The sequence below is a fragment of the Ascaphus truei genome, chromosome 5 (assembly GCF_040206685.1).
Source record: "Ascaphus truei isolate aAscTru1 chromosome 5, aAscTru1.hap1, whole genome shotgun sequence".
NCBI classification, from domain to species: Eukaryota; Metazoa; Chordata; class Amphibia; order Anura; family Ascaphidae; genus Ascaphus; species Ascaphus truei.
Genome location: NC_134487.1, coordinates 295,096,997 through 295,123,070, shown reverse-complemented (window position 1 = coordinate 295,123,070; position 26,074 = coordinate 295,096,997). Strand labels below are relative to the sequence as shown.

At 45.8% G+C, this 26,074-nt stretch overlaps 1 protein-coding gene across 4 annotated transcripts in view; it reads left to right on the top strand.

Moving 5' to 3' along the window:
- The window catches only part of PRR5 (proline rich 5), an 86,352-nt gene that overhangs the window by 20,816 nt on the left and 39,462 nt on the right, over positions 1 to 26,074 (top strand). The window contains exons 1-3 of one of the 4 annotated variants that reach the window (XM_075602761.1): positions 4,425 to 4,443; positions 5,237 to 5,354; positions 10,101 to 10,214. In XM_075602761.1, coding sequence (XP_075458876.1) covers positions 10,111 to 10,214 — 104 coding nt within the window. In that variant the 5' untranslated portion in view covers positions 4,425 to 4,443; positions 5,237 to 5,354; positions 10,101 to 10,110. Of the gene's footprint in view, positions 1 to 4,424; positions 4,444 to 5,236; positions 5,355 to 9,460; positions 10,215 to 26,074 lie in introns of those variants that run through there. The other 3 variants (XM_075602762.1, XM_075602764.1, XM_075602763.1) reach the window with 3 other exon arrangements.

Sequence of the window (26,074 nt, the reverse complement as noted above, 5' to 3'; positions counted from 1 at the left end):
TAATAGAATTTTTATTTGACATTCTACCTCCATGCTCCGGCAATCACCCCTTACAAACAATGTAACATTAAATTAAGGGGATCTGCCCTTGGAGGGTGAATATATTCTACATTGATCTCAGTTCATCCCTTTTATAAAACATTGCTGTTCTTGCATGCTTTCAGTTTAATCTAACAGTCCTCACGGGCCACCAACAGGTCAGATTTTAAGACTATCCCTGCTTCAGCACAGGTGGCTCAATCAGTGGCTCAGTCGTTGACTGTGCTGAAGCAGGGATATCCTTAAATCCTGTTGGTATCCGTTGAGGACTGAAGGTTGCCACTCCTGATGTAGAGTATTTGTTCAGTAGAGATTGGTATAATATGTAGAAGAGCAACAGGCAATGGGAGATACTTAAAAAAATGTCCCAACTGCAGAGCTAATGCAAAAAAAAAATACCAATTTTAACAAGATCATTTTTTTCTGCAAGTGTAGGGATATCAGATGTGACAATATTTCCCAAATGGGAGGTTCTGCTCCATAAAAGGGAACTCTAAGGAAGCTTCTATTTAGTAGACATGCCGGACCTTTAGGGCTGGATTTTAGTAAATATGCTGGACTTTTAGGGCTGGATTTTAGTAGATATGCTGGACCTTTAGGGCTGGATTTTAGTAGATTGCTGGACCTTTAGGGCTGGATTTTAGTAGATATGCTGGACTTTTAGGGCTGGATTTTAGTAGATATGCTGGACCTTTAGGGCTGGATTTTAGTAGATATGCTGGACCTTTAGGGCTGGATTTTAGTAGATATGCTGGACTTTTAGGGCTGGATTTTAGTAGATATGCTGGACCTTTAGGGCTGGATTTTAGTAGATATGCTGGACCTTTAGGGCTGGATTTTAGTAGATTGCTGGACCTTTAGGGCTGGATTTTAGTAGATATGCTGGACCTTTAGGGCTGGATTTTAGTAGATATGCCGGACCTTTAGGGCTGATATTAGTAGATATGCTGGACCTTTAGGGCTGGATTTTAGTAAATATGCTGGACCTTTAGTAGATATGCTGGACCTTTAGGGCTGGATTTTAGTAGATATGCTGGACCTTTAGGGCTGGATTTTAGTAGATATGCTGGACCTTTAGGGCTGGATTTTAGTAGATATGCTGGACCTTTAGGGCTGGATTTTAGTAGATATGCTGGACTTTTAGGGCTGGATTTTAGTAGATATGCTGGACCTTTAGGGCTGGATTTTAGTAGATACACTGGACCTTTAGGGCTGATATTAGTAGATATGCTGGACTTTTAGGGCTGGATTTTAGTAGATACGCTGGACCTTTAGGGCTGGATTTTAGTAGATATGCTGGACCTTTAGGGCTGGATTTTAGTAAATATGCTGGACCTTTAGGGCTGGATTTTAGTAAATATGCTGGACCTTTAGGGCTGGATTTTAGTAGATATGCTGGACCTTTAGGGCTGGATTTTAGTAGATATGCTGGACCTTTAGGGCTGGATTTTAGTAGATATGCTGGACCTTTAGGGCTGGATTTTAGTAGATATGCCAGACCTTTAGGGCTGGATTTTAGTAGATATGCTGGACCTTTAGGGCTGGATTTTAGTAGATATGCTGGACCTTTAGGGCTGGATTTTAGTAGATATGCTGGACCTTTAGGGCTGGATTTTAGTAGATACGCTGGACCTTTAGGGCTGGATATTAGTAGATATGCTGGACCTTTAGGGCTGGATTTTAGTAGATATGCTGGATTTCAGTGGCAAACTTTTTAGGGGACGACGTCTCAGAACCCGAGTTGGGAATACATTGTTTCAAGTTCATCTAATAAGCAATCTAAGATACAGAACAGCTTCAGAATGATGCTAGTTTGTCTCCTGAGTGGTTGGTAATTTATCCAGAATTTCTTAGTGGACGCGTAAGAAAGCAGCAATCCTGCCTGGGATCTTTTTATTTCTCTTAATCTTATCTGATATGAGGGGTCCCCTGGAGTTCATCACTGGGCCCCCCACGTCCGGAGACCCCCCTGATTTTAGAAATATTTTGTATTTTTTTTGACACAAAATAAGCTACAAATTTGGCACCGAAATACAAACCTTGTGGCAGATTTCCTATTGGCTGCTGGTGCAAGCCCTGACCCGTGCAGCCATATTGTTTCACCATTTTGGACAGTGGACCCTCTGTTGAGCCAGGATTGCTGCTTTAAGAAAGCTGGTTTATTCCAAGTAGATTTAAAACCAGAGACATAACATAAAACACAGACAAAGCTCAGTGCACATCCAGAAAAACTTATATACGGTACAGTGCCTAAATATACATGTATAAATAACTAATAAATAAAATGGTCTTTTAGTTTAACATTTTGGCCAAATTGTTGTAAGCCCTTGAGCCAAACTGCACGTCAGACCACGTTTCAAGGGTCCCTACACTAATATAAATTCTTAATAACCTGTGCATTGCCAGGAAGAATGATTTATAATAAATCTGTCAATATAAGTTGCAAAAGTTCTAAGTCTGATTGAAGCTTTTATTAACCTGTACATTACCAGGAAAAGCACTCTGTAATAGATTTGTCACAATCACACTGCATGCAGGCAAGTTCCCCTGATAGTGGGAGATGCCATGGAGTGAGCTTTTAACCATTTAAATGTGGGAGGGAGTGAGCTTCAATTGGATAGGAGGTTGCCACCCTCCAAAACAGCCAAGACTAGCTGCACAAGAATTATAAATCTATTACAGAGTGCTTTTCCTGGTAATGTACAGGTTAATAAAAGCTTCAATCAGACTTAGAACTTTTGCAACTTATATTGACAGATTTATTATAAATCATTCTTCCTGGCAATGCACAGGTTATTAAGAATTTATATTAGTGTAGGGACCCTTGAAACGTGGTCTGCCGTGAAGTTTGGCTCAAGGGCTTACAACAATTTGGCCAAAATGTTAAACTAAAAGACCATTTTATTTATTAGTTATTTATACATGTATATTTAGGCACTGTACCGTATATAAGTTTTTCTGGATGTGCACTGAGCTTTGTCTGTGTTTTATGTTATGTCTCTGGTTTTAAATATATATTGCCATGCTCAGTAGCACTCCTCTGTGAAACTTATATGCTTATATATATGTTGTGGGTATTTTGGGGGTTCAATTTGAGCTTGTAGGTGTTCTGTATGTTTTATTCCAAGTAGAAATAACCCCTTTGATATTGAAGTATCTGCCTCTGATCTTGCTCCCGGTTCTTTTCCAGTGTTCCAATAGTTAGTTAGTTAGTTACAGGGCTAGTTACAGGGCTGTCTCAAGAGTTCCTGAGTGTAACAGTGGGAGAATGATACAGAACACTCCACTCACAGTGAAAATATGTGGCTATAATCCCCAACATGTAAAGCTCAGTACTCGGTGTCTGTAAGAATCATATGTGCTGCGTACCATGCGCTATACGGTAATTGTGAAGCGCTTTGAGTCCCACTCCCATTGGGAGAAAAGCGCTATATGAAATAAAGTTATTATTATTATTATTATTATTATTATTAACGATCCAGGACTCTATTGCTAATTCATTAAAAGGTATCACAACCCACAACAAATCTACTTTTCTGTAGACGCGGCTACTAGAATGTCTCACTGCAAAATGTAGTCAAATACTTCTCCCCGGGAAATTAGAATCAGCAGTTGTTCATTTGTAAACTCTTTGGAAAAAAAACATTTTCTTTCAGTTATAAATATACTGTACGTGATAAGACACTGTCTCACATTTGCCAGTAGGTGGAGCTGTAAGCGTCAATTTATAGCACAGGTACGGGAGGTATTTCCTGCCTGGGTCTGTTTTGATTAATTTATTTCTTGAACATTTTCTGATGACTGATTTCTGGCTACTGGCCCCTTCAGTGGCGGCAGCTTTCTGTGGGGCGGCAGCCAACATAATGTTGAGGTTCCCCTAACCACAAGACCTAATATTTCAAAATATATATAAATGTAATTTGTGCCTGAACATAAACTCCTTTGTTGCTAGAGGGAGTAGCAAAGCAATAAGTCACCAGTCCTTCTGGCAGGAAAGCGGTTAATATTCTGATAAACAGTGGTGTTATTTCAGTTGTGTCGCTGAAGCCTGCTCCTAATTGACAATATCTATATAACGCTAGTAACTATCAATCTGATCAAAGCCAGAAAGTGTCTGAAAATAGGGTTTTACAATGGAAGTGCTGAATGAGTCATAACTTGTGTATGTGTGACCGCACATACGTAATAAAACTTAATGACTTCTTTATGAGTTATGCATTGATTTCAGGAGCAAAGCCACATAAATTATATCTGATGTTAACATGTTCATACATAAACTGGAGACCAGTTGTGATCCATGTGCTGCCCCAATTCAAGGCCAAACCCATAAACCTTTTGAATCTAAGCTCCTCCCTTTTGGTATTAAAGTCCTTTCCCCTCTGAAGCCCGGCTGTCACCTCTCAGGTTCATTATATCTCTCTCTCTCCCTCTCTCCTCCTTCTCTCTCTCTCTCTCTCTCTACTTCCTTCTCCTTCCCCTTCCTTCTCTCTATCTCCTTCTTTCTCTCTCTCTACTTCTCCTTCTTTCTCTCTCTCCCACTTTCTTTCTCTCTCTCCTTCTCTCTCTCTCGCTCTTCTTCTTTCTCTCTCATTCTCTCTCTCTCCCTTCACAGCAATGTGTATTTAAGCAAGTTGGCTTAGTGATAATGAGAGCTAGGTCCGCTGTTTAATTGTGTGTTAATTAGAGAAATCTGGTGGTGGCCCTTGAGGACTGAGTGTAGATCACCCCTTGCAGCACATCATGGCTGCGTGCCTGCAAAGTCTCCCCAGCGCCACCTTACTCTTCTGCAGCTGTCTAAGACAAGGGATCAATATTACAGCCAAGCTCATCTCTCATTGATTACAACCGCCCGCTGAAATGGGGCAGACGGATTCTGAGGGCAGTGGGGAGGACGCAAGAGACCGTCCTAACAATTAGGACCCCCACGCCCCGCGGTCTGGAGGGCTAGCTCATGTATACAAGTGCCACAGAAATGACACAAGACTGTGCCCCGGGCAGCGTGTAGCAGCGCACGACTTCTATTATTTCCCACGTGTCTTTTTCCTATTATAGAGGAATCGCCAGCGGTTGTAAAGTGCCATGAGGTGCATGAGTTGGTGATTAATTAACCGTTTGCTATCAATGAAGCCAATGCATTGCATTCTCTCTTGGAATGAAAATAATGAGCATTTATTTTGATTTTTTTGTCCTTTTGCAGAGATCTTACGACACACAAAATTGCGTTGTACACTTGGCCTTTACCAGTGTTATCCCGAGGCCTGCGCCGTGCAAAGGCAAGCAGATAAACCGTCCGATTTGCCATCCGGTTTTCTTAGGTGAGTCTATTTAGCAGGATGTTTTATGTATAACACAAGTATCACTGAACATCCACAAAGCACAGTCACTCGGCAAACCCTAAAACAGGGCTTGAGAGAACAGGGAAAAGAAACCGAGATGTACTGTAGATAATGTAGGGTGAGAAAGTGTTTGAAGACATGGAAGGGTAACAAAGCGGTGACAAGGAGCCAAAAGCTTCAAGGCAGAATGAATATGCACAGACACTCTATTCAACACCATGAAGAAGGAAGATACTGCTCACCTGTGGGACATCATTTCTCACTACCAGATCATTCCATAAATTGTATTGTATTGTATGTATTAAAAAATGATATTAAAAAATCTAAATCCTCAATGGAATGTTTAAACGCACCCAGGAACGGAAAACATTTGAACTCAGAATGATAAGACTATTTGACACCAAATCAAGAGGACTTAGGGCCTCATGCAGAGAGCAGCGCTATTAGCAATCTCGCCATTTTCCGGCGAAAATCGCGCTAAAAACAGCCGAAAATGGCGAGGTAGGAAAAAAGCGTCATTTTTTTTTTCTATTTGAAAATCTCGCCGCGCGGCTGGCGAGAAACTACATCTCGCCAGTCTGAAAAATATCCAAATTCAGAAAGGCGCGCTCGCCATCTAGCGGCTGTTTTTGGCGCGATTTTCGTCAATTTTCTCCGCCAACTAAAGTTGGCAAGAAGCAGGAGCTCGCCGGCTATAGGGAAAAAAAAAATGCGCGATTTTTTTTTTCTCCCTTTCAGCTGCGCGCATCTCCTCATTTACAATTCTCCACATGCAGTAATGCTAAAAATAGCGGATTTCGCCCATTTCTGCATATGGAGAATAAAACTCTCCATTAAAGCTACTTTTTTTTAAACTCTCCAATTTATTCTAACGCTGCCCTCTGCATAGGCCCCATAATGCGGGTATGGGGTTTCTCACACCCTATCACACGTGTTTGTAATTATCCTGCCTGCTTCTCTGCCAATGTTCTTATCCACACCTCCCCCCCTCCCCCCACAACATCCCCTTCCCCCCCCATGCTGTTCCTTGTCACCGTTTTATTACCCTTCCTATGTCTTCAAACACTTTCTCACCCTACATTATGTACAGTACTCTCTGTTGTTTTTGATTTGTTGTTTTATTGTCCTGCTCTCCCAAACCTCTGTTTTAGCCATAGATTCCTTTGTTAATCAGTATTGACGACCTGAAGAAGAGAGGGGAACTCTCGAAAGCTTGTCCTATGACATAAATTGTTAGTCCAAATAAAAAAGGTATCACCTAATACTGAAGTACAGCTCAACCCCGTTATAGCGTGATCCGCTACAAGCGGATCTGCTCATAACGCTGTGTGAGCGTGGCTCCCGTTTTAAAAAAAAAAAACATTTTAATTTTTGGGGGCAAACTGCCAGGATTTGCAGAGAGGAATGTCCGGCTACACACACAAACACATATACAGACACACACACACCTATACATATATATATATATATATACGCACACACACACACTGTCCCCTCAGTCTGTCACTGTTACACACACACACACACACACACTGTCCCCTCACAGGGGGACACAGCTGCTGCAGTTGCCGGGTGGTGCTACGTGGGGGGTAGGAGGGGGCTGCTGCTGCGACGACAGGCTCAGGGAGAGCTGGGAGAGTTATCCCAGCTCTCCCACACCGGCGGACGCGGAATCCCTGATCGCGGTGGCCATTTAAAATTTTTTTTTTATTTATTTGAAATCGCGATCCCGGTTATAACGCGGTGTCATTCTGTGGACCCCGAGCACCGCGTTATAACGGGTTTCAGCTGTGAATATATATATATATCACTGACAGTCAATAAAGATTGCAAAAAATGATCAAAATACCAGGCAGCACTAGAAAATCTAAATCATACAGGTTTATTTAGTCCAACATGTAGACGTAGCCTGACATTTCCGACCCAAACACTGTTGATAAGAAGGGCAGACACACACACACACATACTATGTTTGGCTGCACAACAGAGGCTTATTTCAGGTACAGTACATAAAGACTGAGAATAAATAAAACCACTTTCCCTTTCGCTTAGTAAGGGTTAACTCCAGAAACTTTCAAGCTAATTGAAGCAATTGGGGTCAATTAGCCAGGCCCCCTCTGGTATCAAACACGGGCGTGGATTCATACAGCGCCCCAGGGTCGCAGCGTGAGGCTTCACTGGGGGGGGGGGGGGAGGGCATGGTACCCAGGCTAGCTAGTTCCATGGGGGGGTTTAGCTTGTGTAAGCTCTGAGGTCAGTCAGTACCCCAATATGCGTTTGGCCATTTTGTTTTCCTATTTTGCTTATATTTTTATTGAACGTATTCTCTGCTACATCACTGTAACGAGAACCCCCCGCCGCCGCTGTGTGGAACTGTCACTTTAGCTGACATTAGAAAACCAAAGTACAAGATAAATTATTTGCATGGTGATGGTAATAACCCACCAGACACACTTAGGAAGCTGTATTACAGACACAATGAACATAAGACGGCTTCCCCGCTGCATAAAGGCCTATATTTACTAAGCGATGCTAAGCCAGAAGATACCTTGCGACCCATTCAATTGAATGAACTGTGGTGTCCTCCAGGGCTGGACGGTGTCTTATAATAAATATGGGCCTTGTGTTTACATTTAACTTCACATTTGTGGGCAGAATCCACGAATCCACGTTACCACCAGGAAATACGTTACCACCAGGAAATACCATACAGCAAAATAAAATCTGTGTGCCAAGCTCCAAAACCGGTCACGTGGCAAGGTCCACGGTGGCAGGGAAGCAGGAAACCCGCAGTCCGCACTGCTCACATTTTTTAGCTTATCTGAACTGTGGGGGTTCCCCATAGCTGACCCGTGGGGTTCCCCCATAGCTGACCAGTGGGGGTCCCCCATAGCTGACACATGGTCCATCCTCCCCCCATTCGTGATCGAGCTGTCCTCATGGTCACAGAATGGCCACCGGGTCAGGGCTTGTTCCGGTGGTCAATAGAGTTGTCGAAGATGCCAACACTACTCGTGAGCCAGCAGGCCATATTTGTCTGTTCAAGATGGCTAAAATATAATAATCATTTTGGGGTGGAATTCATGCTTATAAGAGAAATTTGGAATATACAGCTTTGACCATTATTGGACATAGCTGACAGTTTTAACGGGCCAATTTTAAGTGAGACTGTATTGAAGTGACAGAGTGAGACTTATTATCATTTGCACCAGGCGTTCTCTATTAGTAGTATTATAATACTGTACCCTGCCCTTTCACAGTCACCATAACTGAGACCAGGAAGAAGGTTGTCAGACTCTCCCAAACATTGTAAATATACTCATTCTTGTCTTTCTAAAAGTAATTAACCAAGCTCTAACTGAGGGGTGAGCAACTCCAGTCCTGAAGGGCCACCGACAGGTTTTCTGGATATCCCTGCTTCAGCACAGGTGGCTCAATCAGTGTCACTGCCATTAGCTCACTCTTAGATTGTAAGCTTCCCGGAGCAGGGACTCCTCTTCCGAAATGTTACTTTTATGTCTGAAGCACTTATTCCCATGATCTGTTATTTCTATTAATTGTTATTTATATGATTGTCACGTGTATTACTACTGTGAAGCGCTATGTACATTAATGGCGCTATACTGTATATAAATAAAGACATACATACATACATACATACATACATACATACATACATACATACATACATACATACATACATACACTGTTCCTGAGTGGGACTGCATCTTTACAAGCTAAAACAAACAAGACTGAAGTATACCTAGGCTGAGTGCTTTCACATTATTGCAGCATCTGGGTTTTCCTTAAGTTGATGCATCCCTTTAACATCTTCTCTGGCACAGAGGGGCCTCTCCGACCCTGCAAGGGGCACCAGCACTGATTCTATTTCCCCTACACATCCCCATTCCCTATTCAGATGCAAATTGTGGGGTGAGATTAGCTGCGATGAGTATGGGGGGACTTTGTATATTGTAGCCAATAGAAATCTCCCTTCCCAAATACCCCCATCCTGCTGTATCCTGATGATCTTCTCTCTCTCTCTCTCTCTCTCTCTTGTTTCCCTGCTTATCTGATGCCTTCAGAGCACACTTTGATTCTGTAAGAAGAAGCAGAGGTCTGTAGCGTTGTAAGTGTTGCAACATCTGGGCTCAGCAGCTCTGGAAACGTGCTTTTTTTTTTTAAAGGTATACTGTAGCTTTTTTTTTCTCTCTCTTTCTCTCTTTTTTTTTTTTTCAACTGAACTTCCGCCATTTCATTTCCCGCACAGCGTGGTAAAAAAAAAAAAAAAACTTTCAAAAGAGTAAGGAACAACATTTTTGATTGAAGATTGAAGCTGACATTGGAACGTTCAAGAATTCTGCACTCTGGGACATACAGTAAAAGCCGTCAGCCCGTTGCCACTACGAGCCAGAAAATGACACTTTTGGGGCAGAATAAAGGTCGTTGTGTAGATCCACATGGAAATGTAGCCTGCAACTGCTTTCTTTAGGACTGGAACAAATATTAACTACTGTACAGTTTTACGACTGCTCAGTTGCCAGTTGATCTGATTAAAGGTTTGTTTTGGTCTTGGCAGAGCTGAGCTGTGTTAAGACCGCTGCCTTTGGCTGGGGTTTTTTTTTTTTTTTTTTCTTCTTCTTCATACAAAACGCAGAGAACTTGCAGGATAGTGTGTCAATAGCAAATGCTCAAACGCGCGTTCACCATGAGGACTCTCCGCAGGTCGAAATTCATGAGTTCGCCCAGCCTCAGTGATCTGGGCAAGAGAGAGCAAGCAGCGTTGGATGAACGAGGGACCCAGCAGAAGCGGGCTGGATCCAACGCCACCTGGAACAGGTAAATTCTGTGCACGTCAAAGAGACAGGGGGGGGGGGGGGGAGGGATCGTCTTTACCTGTTGTAAATGCTTCTCTGCCAGGGAGGACTGCAACACACAGCTTTGCTTCTTTAACTTGGATGTGTACACCAGCGGTAGTCAACTCCAGTCCTCAAGACCCGCAACAGGTCCGGTTTTAAGGATATCCCAGCTTCAGCACAGGTGGCTTAATCAGTGGTTCCGTTTTCACCTGTGCTGAAGCTGGGTGCCACAGATTGAGCCACCTGTGCTGAAGCAGGAATAGGCTGAAAACCTGACCTGTTGGGTCTTGAGCACTGGAGTTGAGAACCCTGGGGTACACAATTCCAATGTACATACACACAGTGATGCGTGTGTGTGTGTGTGTGTGTGCGTGCATGCGTGCGTGCGTGCGTGCGTGCGTGCGTGTGTGTGTGTGTGTGTGTATATGTACACAAAACAATACAAATATCGCTTCTTCTGACGGGTAGTTTTCTGAAAGTAAAATGCAACAATATTTACAAACATACATTCATGGACACCCCAGTATGTAGAATATAATCTCAATTCCCATATAAATATCGATACATTCAGTCCAAAGTACCAAAAGGAGGAATCGACTGCAATAAATGCATAGAATTTCTCCCCTCGCGCATAACTGTTAATCGCTGTTAACGTTCTCAGGTAGTTTTAGTATAAATATATTGGTGAGTGAAAGTCCTGAGCGCTGAGCACAAGGGCGCAACGTTTTTTGAGTTTTTTTAATTTGATCCTGGGGTACGAGGCAATTTACTTGAGGGAGGCAGATTCTCTTGTGTAAACTGACGGAGTGATGTCAGTGCAAGGAAGTGGTGTGCAAGGAGGAAGTGTGTAAAACCAGCAATGCAGTTATTCCAGAAACATCAGGGGTGGGCAACTCCAGTCCTCAAGGTTTTCAGGATATCCCTGCTTCAGCACAGGTGGCTCAATCAGTGACTCAGTCTTTACTGAGTCACTGATTGAGCTACCTGTGCTGAAGCTGCGATATCCTTAAAACCTGACCTGTTGGTGGCCCTTGTGGACTTGCCCACCCCTGCCCTAGATTTAGGAATCCTGTACACTGATTCGCCGGTGCATTAATACCCGCTGTCCCCCTCTGCTTGTCTCTTGTCAGTGTCTGTGTACCATGCACACTCCTTTTTTAGTGCACTTTACTTTCTTTTACAGTGCACTTGTTATTGGTTCCTTCTGATATTTGTGTGACTGGTTTTCCTTTTGCCCTATCTGGTTCCAACTAAATTTATAGCATTTTCTGCTTGAGTGGTGCAGTTTTAAAGAACATACGTAGAAGAACTGGTGGCTACCCTAACACAATCGTCTATAGGAATTCTTTCCTTATGAGGACATTGCCCTCCAGATCTCAGCATATTGGCGTCTATGTATCCAGGCTAAAGTGGTCCAATTCTGGTGCAAAACAAGCTGTAGCAGATGGAAACATTCTGTTGGTTTCAATAACATTTTTGTTATACGGGGTGCCGATCTGTGCACACACTTTTGCCTCGATTCTCACGCTACCCTGACTTTAAATGTGTGCGTTTGTTAGTAGTGTGTAAATAGCACAAGTTTTGTAGTGAAAAAGTTCCTATCATAGTTTAGCGTGTGACATGAACCTACGTTAACTACTCATAATACTACAGTATATGGTCTTGAGGTTTTTAGGGAGTAATTATTTCACTTTGCGCAGGCGCAGAAGGGTTTATGTCATCTGTACATCCGACTCAGGCAACGATTATACAAATCTGATTATAGATTGTAAGCTCTTTGGCCAGGTTTTCCTCCTTTTCCTAAGGTTTGCTTTCTGTTTGAAGGGCGTATTCTTGCTAGGTTTTACATCTCATGTTATTGTGTTGCATCTATTACTGCTACGAAGCGCTTTGCACATGGATGACGCCATACAATAAAGATATATATATATATATATATATATATATATATATATTTACATACAATTATATACAATAAAGATCTGCGCCTGTGTGGAGATGTCAGAGAACGAGGTAGAATCAAAAATAAAAAAATATAAAAAATATATATAAATAATGTATGTATTGATATAAATACCGTATATATGTTATCCAATATATACACTAATATAGCATGACCAATAGATATCTAAACCATAATACATTAATAAATACATATACGGTGCTGTGGAACCTCCTATGAATGCACAATACAAGCTGTCCTTTTGAGTCCAAAAACAATGTCCAATGAAGGGGAATAAAACCAAGCACTATCAGGAAACAGGCAGCTTCTCAACGAGGGTGCAACGACCTCCCTCTCCACCTGCATAGAAAAAAAGAAGAAAAAAAGCGCCGATTCCTAGTGCATTACTGTGCAAAAAAATATTTAATTTCCCAAAAAGGCTCATAAAATGAACTCACAAACATAGATTAATAAAAAGCATGTTATGAGATAATACATACATACATACATACATACAACAAGCTACGTAGGGATTGTCCACGGATGATGTTTTCCATTCCACCGAAACATTTTACACAAGCATTGAGACAATTCAATTTTAAACAAACAGGTTTACTACTTTACTTACTTACTGTAAGTATGTTTCTTTGTATTTACATTTCTGTCACAAACTCCATTGCAGTATCTTAAAGTACTTTAATATTTGCATGGCTGCCAATACAGTGCTTTTTTTAATTGGCTCTATAACTGTGTCAGCTTCACCTGAAAGGCAGATAAAAAAAAATACCAAATTATTATTATGAATATAATTGGCTTTCTTGCAGACATTCAATAACAATTGTACTTGTGTGTCGGGAGAAAGGAATGTTTTTTTTCCAGGGCCCTCTGCAATTCATGCTTATCACATATTTTATTGCCCTTCGCGCTTGTTCAATGTTTTGCTAATAATCTTTATTACCTGTAAAAAAAAAAAAAAGATGATGATAGGATCAACCCTCCACGGTCACAGGTATCACCAGAAAAACATTTAATGAAGATTGCAACAACAAAAAAAACCCGTTGCAAACATTTGGCAGCCAGGGAAAAACATTTAACGTTTGAAAAAGTATTTAAGTGTAATTATATTTGTCTGGTTTATATAAAGGTGCTGATCACCTAATATTAGCCTATTAAACATGCACCTGGCACGTGGTCACTGTGGTCCTGAGGGGAAGCGAGTTTGTAGAGGCGTTATTAATGCCACATTTTAGCCTGGTTTTGTAGTGGGGCTCGGGGAAATACAGTCAGCTTCCTCCGTGTGATTAAAGAGCTGAACTCTCAGGCTTTCTGGTAACCCGCACAGTCCTTTGGTGCAGGGAGGCTGCTTCCTTCAGATTGTGGCAGATGTTGGAGAGTGTAGCTGCAATTTTCCATTCTGTAACAGTATTCACATTACGCTGCACTTTCGTGCAGAACCCACAACGTTGCGAAAGCAATGCGTGATCTTTGTCATTAACCTCAGAAGGAATTAAAGGTGGCTCCATACAAACCAGGGGGAGGCCAAGTGCAGTCCTCAAGGGCTGCCAACAGGTCAGCTTTTCAGGATATCCCTGCTTCAGCACAGGTGGCTCAATCTGTGGCTCAGTCTTGGACTGAGCCACTGATAGAGCCACCTGTGCTGAAGCAGGGATATCCTGAAAAGCTGACCTGTTGGCAGCCCTTGAGGACTTGACTTGTCTACCCCTGATATAAACCCAAGTTGCTGCAACTGCTTGGCTGCTAGGTGGTCCTGCAAGGTATGGAATGGCAGTGTATCTCAGGCCCCTCGGCAACACAGAGGGTGCACAGCAACAATCACCTCCCACCCTCCCCCCCCCTAAAAATAGATGTTGGTTAATATTATGATGCAGCTTTGTTGCTCAATCTGAATCCATTGTTCCCCATTCTAAAAATCCTGAAGAAGGAGTTATTGATCTTTATTTGTCCCTGTTTTGCTTCTGCGGTCTCACACTTTGTATGGCCATGCCGGCTTGCAGCCAAGTTACCCCATGTGTTTTGGGGGCAGGGGAATTGAAAATGACACCAAGATACAAAACGCAGGTTTCAGGAGAGCAAGGCTACCAGCTTCAAAGACTAGCCACTTCTTTTTTTTTTTTGTGGAATCAGGCAGCAAAGATTTCTGCTTTCAATCTTCTCAGCAGAGGCACAGAAATGACCAGGGATCACATATGTTCAGCTTACAGGGGATCACTTTGACATGAGGTCTGAATTAGGGAGCACAAGACCTCCTTTCACATGTGCAGAGCTGTAGCATTTTCTATGAGCTGTCAGCACTTCCAGCTGCCTAGAAATGGTATTAACCCTTTTACTGCTAGCAGGGCTCTCATCCCCACGCAGCGCTCGGAGTAAAGTATTCCTCGCTCTGTTGCAAGTCAGAGGTATAAAACGTTGGGGATATGTGCAGTATTAAGCCGTTTGTTAGCACATTGCAGTAGCCAGGCTGACAATGATGCAGTGTTCCCTCTATAGTTGGGGGCAGATTTATTCAAGGTTTTCACTTTGATTCATTTATGAAGAAAGATTAATGGACAGCCCAGGACTGGCAGTTTCAATGATGCCGGTGGGTAGTAAAATGATTGAGTTCAGTGCGTGCAATTTCCTTAAGTGTGTCACGTAAATCGTCCCTCTCGTACCTCGTACTGTCAAATAAACCCACTGACTTGGCCCTTTATCAATACTGTATGTGTCTGAGCCATTTCCCTGCCACAGGGAAGATTTTAGCCCAGGAGTGGCCAACTCCAGTCTAACAGGTAATTTTTCAGTTGAACCACCTGTGCTGAAGCAGGGACACCCTGAAAGCATGACCTGTTGGTGGCCCTTCTTGAGGACTGGAGTTGGCCACCCTGTTTTAGTCCCATTCATTTGCATGGAGCTGAACTCTCTTCAGCACTGGGAAGCAGTCTAACTTTAGAGCAGGGGTACACAGACCTTTCGCCCTTTGCCCCCCTGCCTGCTCTTGTGCCCCCTCCCTCCCGGCCCGACACCAAGGTAAGGGAAGTTACAGAGGCCTTGCGCGGTCCCCCGGCGTTTCATTTAAATGTCTTAGGGGACGCGAGGGGCATCTGTAACCGTCGTGCCCCCCCAAAAAAATCTCACGCCCCCCACTTTGCGCACCGCTGCTTTAGAGCATACTAAAGCCAGCTGCTGTTGTTTTCTTTTAATATAACTGTAACCCTCCCTGCCCGGCTTGTAGGGAGATAACACACTGATGTAATGTATAACTACTCTGCACGGGTTCCCGTGCCTCAGGGGCTGGATTCAGGCGGCTGGTGGATAAGGTAGCAAGGTTGGAGTATAATCGGCGCCAGGAACTTGTGTCATACAACAGTGTTTTATTCAGGTCCCCAGTCACGGGGGCCGCACACTGTTCTGAGACCCAGGCCCCCCATCCTGCTGAGGATATCCCTCTGTATTATCCATGAAATGCTAGTCCCATTGGGGCTCTCAGCGAGTCCCGTACAAGTGACCTTAAGAAAGGAGAAGTTAGGTGCACTCACTGGATCTATATAAGTGCCTCGGGTGCACTGAGATCAACCCACACTGTGGAGACCTATAATGCACGCAGGAAGGAGGATGCAGGCACACCGTCTTAATCTTCATGTGCCAGTGAAACAAACGTTTCGGCAGAGCTGTGCTGCCTTTTTCAAGGTGAGGGCTACAGACAAATGGTATAATACGTATATTTATACCCCTGGTGTACTCACCCCTCCACGCTCGAAATCTACCTCTCCATGACGCCGACGCCCACGTGATGACGTCAGCGCTACGTTCCGTGATGACGTCAGAGGGGGCGGTCCCCAGGCAGTAAAGACTCGCTGGACTGAGTTGTTTAGACGGTCTCGCCATGGGAACCCTGTAGGGGCAGGGAGGGGTGAGAACCCTCACATACAATCTGAAGTGCGAGAAAACTAATGTAACACCAAACCAATAAAGAGTGTAAAAAATAAAACGCCATAAACAAGTGCATAAAAACATGTACAAAACAAAGGAACAGTACTCTCCTAATAAGACATATAATGCAGGACACATCCTCCACAGACAAGAAGGAACTGGCACTCCAGAGGTCTACATAGAAAAAAAGTTCATCCACAAAGGGTCGAATTCACTGACCTTTGTCAAGATTAGTGACCCTAGTACCTTCTGTCAGTGTGGGAACTGCCACTTCCCTGCTGCCGGAGAGGACTGTTAATGCAGATCTGTGGTTAGAGCCGATCGGCCGGCACTGAGGAGTCCTCGTTACTGAGGTCCTCTGTGACATGCCGTTTGCATACTTCAAAGCTTATATTGGACTCCATTAATCTTCTTATGGGATCCTGACTTAAAGGGTACTTTCCCTATCTACAACATAATAAACATTGGGGCCTGGTCTATGCTATTACTTTATAAACATTACTTATCCACTCTCCCCGAGGCTCCTCTACTCTTGTCCTCCTGGAACCTAACCTTCTCGAACTTTCCCCTCCCCTTATATACTCTCAGTGATGTCATGGTCCCATTGGGGACCCTGACATTTTTAGGGTAAGGGCTTGGGGTAGAGGGTTTTTTGGTACAGGGTTTATAGGGTAAGGGATTGGGGTAGAGGGTTTTAGTGTACAGGGTTTTTAGGGTAAGGGCTTGGGGTAGAGGGTTTAAGGGTAGGAAGTTTTTAGGGTAGGGGCTTGGGGTAGAGGGTTTTAGGGTAGGAGGTTTTTAGGGTAAGGGCTTGGGTTACAGGGTTTTTGGGTGGGTAAGGGCTTGGGGTAGAGGGTTTAAGGGTATGGGGTTTTTAGGGTAAGGGCTTGGGGTAGAGAGTTTTAGGGTAGGAAGTCTTTAGGGTAAGGGCTTGGGGTAGAGGGTTTTAGGGTAGGAAATCTTTAGGGTAAGGGCTTGGGGTAGAGGGTTTTAGGGTACGGGTTTTTAGGGTAAGGGATAAGCTTAGGCATTTACCTTCACGGAGAAGCACTGGCGGTCAGTTGGTCAAGGCAAAATGGCCTCGACCAAATGTCCTAGACCGTGCTCCCCGTGCAGACACATTCATCCACACGTGTGTGTTATATTTGTGTGTGAGTTGTGCATTTTTGTCGCACTGCTAACTAGCCCATTCCGATCCTGTGCCTCCTATATCTGTCTAGGCAAGCAGCACTATCGCTAAGAAATTGATGCTAAGGCTGCTAGCTACTGGACCGGGCTCTTTTCAGCTCTGGGGACTCCCCAGTTCCCAAGATAATGACCTTTTTCGGGGCTGGTGCTCTTCATGTAAAGATCAACATGGGCGCCATTATCATCCAATAGCAAACCCCAACCGATAACTTTGCAGCTTCCTTTTGGCCTGCAGATTCTGAGCGATTTTTTTTCCCCCCGGCCATTTTGTTTCCCCTGGGGGAATGTTAAACCCCGGTACCCCAAGCCTGAACTGCAAAATTCAGCGGGAAAATATTTAACCCAAACAACATACCATATGAGCAGGCACAGGCACTTAATAATGAATATTAATCAGAGGGTTAAAAGAGGAAAAATTCCAAGTCGGGTACCAAAGCGCCCAGAGCTTTACACCAAGTTCACTCGGAATCTAAGCTATTTTAATCCATCTCTTTCAGCTTGGTATAAAATGTCAATTAAAGGCCTACCATGTCATTGTGATTTACTGGATTAATAACTGTAGCCCAGTGACCTTCCACATTCAGGGCAGTGTGTATTAAGCCGGTAGACACACACACACACACACACAGATTCTAGAAAAAGCCACTGTTGTGAATCTCATTAACTCCTTCACTGCCACAGGGGGACGGCAACTCAATTGCTTTGCTATCCCTCGCGGCAGTAAAGGGCTTAATGGCAGTGTATGGACAGTACGTTTGTTTGGTGTATTGTTCTGCGCAGGTATGCCGCTTGTGTGTGCGTGTGTATGAAACCGGCACGTGACAGCCCTTCTGCTGAAGAGATGAACAAGATGTCATGTTTCAAAGCTCGGCCCCAATTATTTGCACTACTCTTCTCTGTGCCGTTGCATCTTGGTCATGTGGCTTTGCACCGTGCTCTATTATTAGGGAAGACAGAGCCCCGCTCGGCCAGAGGTTACCTCGAGGTTTATATTTAGCCAATGTTCAATCACAGGCTTTCCCTGGGACAGGATTTCCCAGCTGCCCGGGCATGTAGTGTGGCGTGTAGCATTCAATGCATCAAACTGCTTTGCATTCACTGCAAGAGACTCCCCGGCTTCTAGAGACTTCTTTGTGCTGGAGAATCTGAACGCTGATTAGCCCTTCAATTAAGACCCATGTGAACTGACTGACGTGATATGTTTTACAGGATCAATAGTGATGATTGATAAGTATAAGTACATCTCATTCTATTAAACTGTCAATCAGGAGTGGGTAACTCCAGTCCTCAGCACAGGAGGTGCAGTCTTCGGTGAGCCACCTGTGCTGAAGCAGGGATATAATTAAAACCTGACCTGTTGGTGGCCCTTGAGGACTGGAGTTGCCCCCCCCTGCTCTAAATGGTAACCAGCACATTCAGAAGATTATTTATTATCTTTAATCTCTTATGTGATAAAAAAAAAATGTGGAAGCAGCTTTTCCAAGGACGAAAGTGTCACCTCCCAGTTTTTAATTATTTTGCTGAATTTTGTATTCGTTGCGCATATGAATTTTTTTTCCTCCCGGCATTTTGAAGTACAAAAAAAAAGCGGTCGCCATTAAAATAAAAAAAATGAATATTTGAAAATTCGCAAAAATAAAAAAAGTTACAAAATGGGAACTATTTGAAAATTCGCAAAGAAATAAAAATGTGGGGGAGAATAGTAAAAAAAAATTATGAAAAATGTAAAGAATATTTTGAAAAAATTGAATATTCAGATGTTCCCAAAAAATAATAATTATTTTCTTATTTTTTACAAAAAGTCGACAAACGCTCACCTCCCTAGAAAAAAGTGTGATGCCATCATTAGCCGAGCGGCCAGTATGGGACATACTTTTCAAAGACCATCTCATGCAAATCTCCATGAATCTAAGAACATTTGACTGGTAATGCGCCATAATAAATTGTGAGGGAATGTCTCCACTTCCCTGGAAATTGGGGCCCTCCGGCAATGAGCCGTGTTATGGAACAAGAGCCACATTTCTGACTCACCCCCCTCTCTCCTTTGCAGTTTCTGCCTGTCAGATTTTATTCCCAGCTGCATGGAGTCTGCAGACACATACTGTGCCTGCGTGGCTTGCAACAATGTTGCACTCCTTGCCTGCGAGCATGACATCAGTGAGCTGCTACAGCAGTCTCTGAGATCCTCACCAGAATGGGCTAGTCTGCCCCCCCTCCTGTTTGTTCAGACATGGTCTGCCCCTAGACTTTTCCTTTGCCCACACCGCACCTCACTTTCTTTTCAACCCTGGAGACAGTGAGTAAAGAACCTTTCTCTGTTTATAACCCTTGGTGAGGCCATCTCTTTTTACCGGTTCCTAACTAACAATCACCACTACACACCATCCACAAGTATCTGTACCCTGCTACCTTTTCCCAATAAAGTGGAGGAAATATTACAGGACTTGGAGTGATTTAAAAGGGAACTGTGTTAATGCTATCGGGAGCCATTCATACCAACGTGACCCTGGCTTCAGAATAGTAAAAAGAGGACCGTGTGCCTTGGGAAATACACACAGAGGAGCTGCTACCCACAGCCTTTATGCTAAAGATACAAGCGAGCAGCTTACGTAGCAAATAAATAAACAGCAGTCTCTCACCACATTGCACAAGCACGTTGCTACACAGAGCCACAAGCCTCTACACAGCAAACTACCACAGCTTTATGCAAAGACAGTGAGCAGCCTTACTTTGCTAATACTACACAAAGGAATCACACAGCAGCTACTACTCAAAGACTCTATGCTATACAGAATAGTCTCTGCACCCCAGGACAAGCAGCAGCTTCACTCTGCCAGACAGGGCAGCAAGCTTTATACAGCAAGCTGCGCAGCAGCCTTGCAACAAGCAGTGCTCCTCTCACAATTACTAACTGCCTTTTTCTCTGTCTGAGTCCACCCGCTGCTCAGCCCCACAGTGAGGAGCCAACGGACATCTGTAAGTACAGCTACCCCAACGCTGCACGCTGCAGGACACCGCTCGGCATCATCTGAGACAGACGCCCATCGCTGACAGGTAAAAGACCGCACGCCACACGCACTGGCAAAGGCCTACACACACCTACAGCATGGCAGAACTCAGAGCCTCACCAGACATCACGCAGGAAAGCGATCTCTCAGACACAGAGACCGCCGCGCAACTACAACAGGCGCAGGCAGGCGCAAGGCCTAAACGGACAGTCACACTGACACAAAAGGCCCGCGAAAAATATGAGACTGACATTGAAGCGCACCGCGCCAAATTAGAGTTGGCCTGGGAAACAACCGCACTTGGGGTATGCAATGTCGCCGGCGCTGGCAACTCTGTACAACAGCTCGAGCAGGCAATAACTCAATTAAAGACTGATCACGCACGCTACCAAAGACTGTCAGAGGCATATGCCACTTACCTGGCCAGGGCTAACACCGGTGAAAGCCTGCAAGAAAGAGACTTACAAAACAACATTGACCTTGCACGTGACAGCCGCGTGCGGGCCGCCATCACAGATGCGCAAAGCGTGAGAAAAGAGCTCCTCCTGGAGACCGCGTCACAGCGCTCCAGCGCATCCAGACACTCATCCAGGTCAGCAAGATCAGCACAATCCAACGCGTCCAGCGCAAGCACTAGCGCTACCAAGGCGCGAGCCACCGCAGAGGCCGCACGCGCCAGGGCCGCATACGCTCAGAAAGAGGCGACCATGAAATTAGAAAGGGCCCGCTTGGAAGAGGAGGAGCAGACAGCCGCCGCTGCAGCCGCTGCCAACGCCGCTGCAGCCGCTGCCACCACCACTGCCAACGCCGCTGCAGCCGCTGCCACCGCCACTGCCAACGCCGCTGCAGCCGCTGCCACCGCTACACGGAAGAAAGCAGAGGTGGACGCCAACCTAGAGGCCCTAAATCAAGAAAGAGAAGCTGCTGCCGCCATAGCCCAAGCCGAAGTCCTAGAAGCAGCCGCGCAACAGGACGGCGGGGAGCAACCGTACAGACGGATAGCCTCAGAGGATCCAGCTCGACGCACTGAAGACTACGTAAGGAGCCTCTTCAGTGTGAACACAAGCGCACCATCTCAACACGGATGGGGCGACTCCACAGATACCGAAGACTCGCCAGGACCACGAGGAGAAGATGCTGCTCCATCAATGGCACGTGCTGCCTGGGATAGCCACAGCCACAATAGTGATCCGCACGCCAGCGCGCACACGGATGCACCACCACAGGCTCGCAATCCAGGTACACCCACGCGGGAGAAAACAGCCCCTCACACTGGCCAGCAGCCATCACGCGTCCACGCCAAGGAAGAGGCGACCGCACAGACCGTCCCAGCAACTACCTCAGAACGGGGCAAACGCGCCGACGTCTCAGGTCTGACAGACATAGCCAAGTACATGATCCGGCGCGACTTGGTGCACGCAGGACTCATCAGCTTCGACGACCGCCCTGAGAACTACCGGACGTGGAAGTTCACGTTCAAAGACGCGATCGACAGCTTGGACTTCTCAGCAAGGGAAGAGCTCAACCTGTTAGTTAAGTTCTTGGGGAACGTATCCAGGGAGCAAGCGCAGAGACTTCGGACGGCAAACGTACATCAACCCCAAGTAGGTCTGGACCTAGTGTGGGAAAGGCTAGAAGAGACCTATGGCAGCCCTGAAGCAGTCGAGGATTCACTCTTCAAAAGAATCGAGAGCTTCCCCAAGATCACGAGTAAAGACTACTCGAAGTTACGAGATCTGGGAGACCTGCTGCAAGAACTGGAGTCCGCAAGGAAAGACCATTCCTTAATAGGTCTCAACGCCCTAGATTCAGCTCGTGGAGTGAGACCCATCCTGGAGAAGCTACCCTTCAACCTCCAAGAAAGGTGGCTTTCACAAGGTTCCAAATACAAAAGGGAGAAGCAGGTTGTCTTCCCCCCATTCTCATTCTTCGTGAGCTTCATCTGCGAAGCGGCAAAGACAAGAAACGACCCCAGCTTCGTCTTAGGGGCGCAAACCACATCCAGCGTTAGCCACCCGAGGAACGAAAGGTCAACAGCAAGGCACAAGGACTCCAGAACACCCATCTCGGTCCACAGGACGGACGTGCCCCCTACGACCCACGCGAGTCCCAGCCAGACGGCCGACAGGGACAAAAAACCAAGGGACCTTAACAAAGAATGCCCTATCCACAAAAAGCCGCATCCACTTAACAAGTGCTTCGGATTCAGGATGAAACCCATAGAGGAGCGAAAGAACCTACTCAGGGAATGGGGAGCCTGTTTCAAATGTTGTGCTTCCACAACTCATTTATTCAAGGACTGCAAAGAAGCTATGAAATGCACAGAGTGCGATAGCGACAGGCACATAGCCGCCCTACACCCGGAAGCTATGAAGCCCAAAGCAAGCAAAGCCCCTAACCCTCCGACAAAGCAGGGCGGGGAGGAAGAAGTGGGAGACACCCCCCCCCCCGACGTCAGTAGCATCCAAATGCACAGAAGTATGCGGAGAAGGAAACGACGGTAGATCTTGCTCTAAAATATGTCTGGTAGCAGTGCACCCTGAGGGACAACCCCAAAGAGCCAAACGGATGTATGCAATCATCGACGACCAGAGCAACCGATCGCTGGTCAGGTCAGAATTCTTCGATATGTTCGGCATACAAGACAGTACTTCTCCTTACACTCTCAGAACGTGCGCAGGGCGAATGGAGACTACAGGGAGAAGAGTGAATGGCTACACCATATGCTCAATAGACGGCAAAGTGAGCATGCCCCTTCCCACACTCATCGAGTGCAATCACATGGCAGAAGATAGGACTGAGATCCCCACGCCAGACGTGGCGCGACACCATCCCCAACTAAAAACCATTGCCGATCATATCCCACCACTAGACGAAGATGCCCAGATCCTGCTGCTACTTGGCAGAGACATCATGAGAGCACACAAGATCCGCGAACAGCGAAATGGGGACCACAACGGCCCAAGCGCTCAAAGGCTCGATCTAGGATGGGTGGTAGTTGGAGAAGTATGCATAGACAGGATACGAGGACCCGACAACGTAGGCGCCCTACATACGAACTTGTTGGAAAACGGTCGTATATCCCACTTCAAACCTTGTCCGAACCACTTTCAGGTCCACGAGAAGCTCGAGACCAAAAGGAACTACGGAGACGCGCCTGTGGCAAGAAAATACCCCAATGACCTAGGGAGTACAGTGTTCCAGACAACAAAGGACGACGACAAACAGGCGCCATCAATGGAAGACAAAGAATTCTTGAGGTTAATGGATAAGGAGCTCTTCAAGGACGAATTGGGCAGTTGGGTGGCCCCACTACCTTTCCGCTCGCCAAGAAGACGCCTCCCAAACAACAGAGACCATGCTATGTCTAGGCTCTCTTCGCTCCGCCGCAACCTACAAAGGAAACCGGAGACCAAGGAACACTTTGTGGCCTTCATGCAAAAAATCTTCCACAGTGGCCATGCAGAGTCGGCGCCCCCACTGAAAGAAGGCGAAGAATGCTGGTACCTCCCGTCGTTTGGCGTCTACCACCCCCAGAAACCTGGCCAAATCCGAGTGGTATTCGACTCCAGCGCCCAGCATCAGGGAGTCTCCCTAAACGATGTTCTCCTCACCGGGCCGGATCTGACAAACAGTCTTCTGGGAGTGCTGATCCGCTTCCGCAAGGAACCTATCGCCGTAACCGCAGACATTCAACAGATGTTCCACTGCTTCCTTGTGCGAGAAGACAACCGTAACTACCTAAGATTCCTGTGGTACCAAGATGACGACATAGAAAAGGAAATCACGGAGTACCGCATGAAAGTACATGTCTTCGGGAACAGCCCATCACCTGCAGTGGCAGCCTACGGCCTCAGAAGAACGGCCCAAGACGGGGAAGCAGAGTTCGGGAAAGACGCCAGGAGCTTCGTCGAAAGAGACTTCTATGTGGACGACGGATTAAAATCAGTTCCCACCGAAGAAGAAGCCGTAGATCTACTCAAGAGGACACAAAAGATGTTAGCAAAGGCCAACCTAAGGTTGCACAAAATAGCTTCCAACAGTGCCACAGTGATGAAGGCGTTCCACGCAGATGATCAAGCACCAGATCTCAAGAATTTGGATCTGGGGACCGACACGCCTCCCATACAGCGGAGCCTGGGGATAAGCTGGAATCTTAAAACAGACACTTTTACGTTCCAGGTAGCCATCGAAGAAAAACCCTTCACACGTCGCGGAGTCCTGTCCACCGTTAACAGTCTCTACGACCCGCTAGGATTCGTGGCTCCTGTCACTATACAAGGGAAGTCCCTCCTCAGAGAAATGTCCTTCGAAAAACAGGAATGGGACACCCCACTACCTCCAGAAAAACGGAAAGAGTGGGAAACGTGGAAACACTCCTTGAAGGCCCTCGAGCAACTTCAAATCCCACGCCCCTATTCACCTATATCTCTCACCGCCGCACACAGCAAAGAGCTTTGCGTGTTCTCAGATGCCTCCACCAAAGCTATAGCAGCGGTGGCCTACCTAAAAACCACGGACGTGGATGGAAGTTGCCACATCAGGTTCATCCTTGGCAAAGCTAAGCTGGCGCCACAACCTGACCATACTATACCCAGACTCGAGCTGTGTGGTGCAGTGCTAGCAGTAGAACTGGCGGAGCTTATCGAGAATGAGATGGACAGCAAACCAGATGCCGTCAAACTCTACACAGATAGCAAGGTGGTACTGGGATACATCTACAATAAGAAAAGGAGATTCTACGTATACGTAGCTAACCGTGTAGAAAGAATCAGGAAGTCAACCCAACCAGAACAATGGCACCACGTGCCCACAGAGCAAAATCCCGCAGATCACGCCACCAGATCAGTACCCGCATCTCAACTGCAGAATACGTCGTGGCTCACAGGACCAATGTTCCTTGCGCAGCCTGCGGAAACGCTACCAACCCCAGTTGACGATTTTGAACTCGTGGATCCCGAAAAGGATACGGAGATAAGGCCCCCACAAGTATCCGTGGTACTCACCAATGTATCGCACAAAAACGCATTCGGATCACATCGATTCCAACGCTTCTCAAAGTGGACGGCTCTTCTGCGAACAGTAGCCCATCTCGGGCATATAGCCTCCTCCTTCCGCCAGACACCAGACGGTAAAACTACCGGTTGCCACGGCTGGCACATCTGCAAAGAGCTGCGCACCGTAGAGGAAATTACAAAGGCTAAGGAAACTGTTCTGAGTCATGTTCAAAGGGAAACATATGCGGAAGAGATCAATTGCATTCGCGGAAAGAAGAGTGTTAACAAAAACAGTCCACTTTGGAAGTTGAATCCCTTCATCGACAACGACGGCCTCATGAGAGTAGGAGGTCGCCTCAATAAGTCCCAACTGAGCAGGGAGGAAAGCAACCCTCTTATCATCCCTGGCCGGCATCACATCGCCACTTTGTTGGTGCGCCACTACCACGAACAAGTCATGCATCAGGGACGACACTTCACCGAAGGCGCCATTAGGGCGGCGGGCATTTGGGTCGTTGGCATGAAAAGGTGCGTGGCCAGTAATCTCCACAAATGTGTTAGGTGCCGAATGCTGAGAGGCAAAAGCCAAGACCAAAGGATGGCGGATCTACCTGTCGACAGACTTAATACAGAACCCCCCTTTACCTATGTAGGACTTGATGTATTTGGGCCCTGGATGGTCATCTCGCGTAGAACTAGGGGCGGACTAGCAAACAGCAAACGTTGGGCGGTACTCTTCACCTGCATGAGTATGCGAGCGATACACATCGAGGTT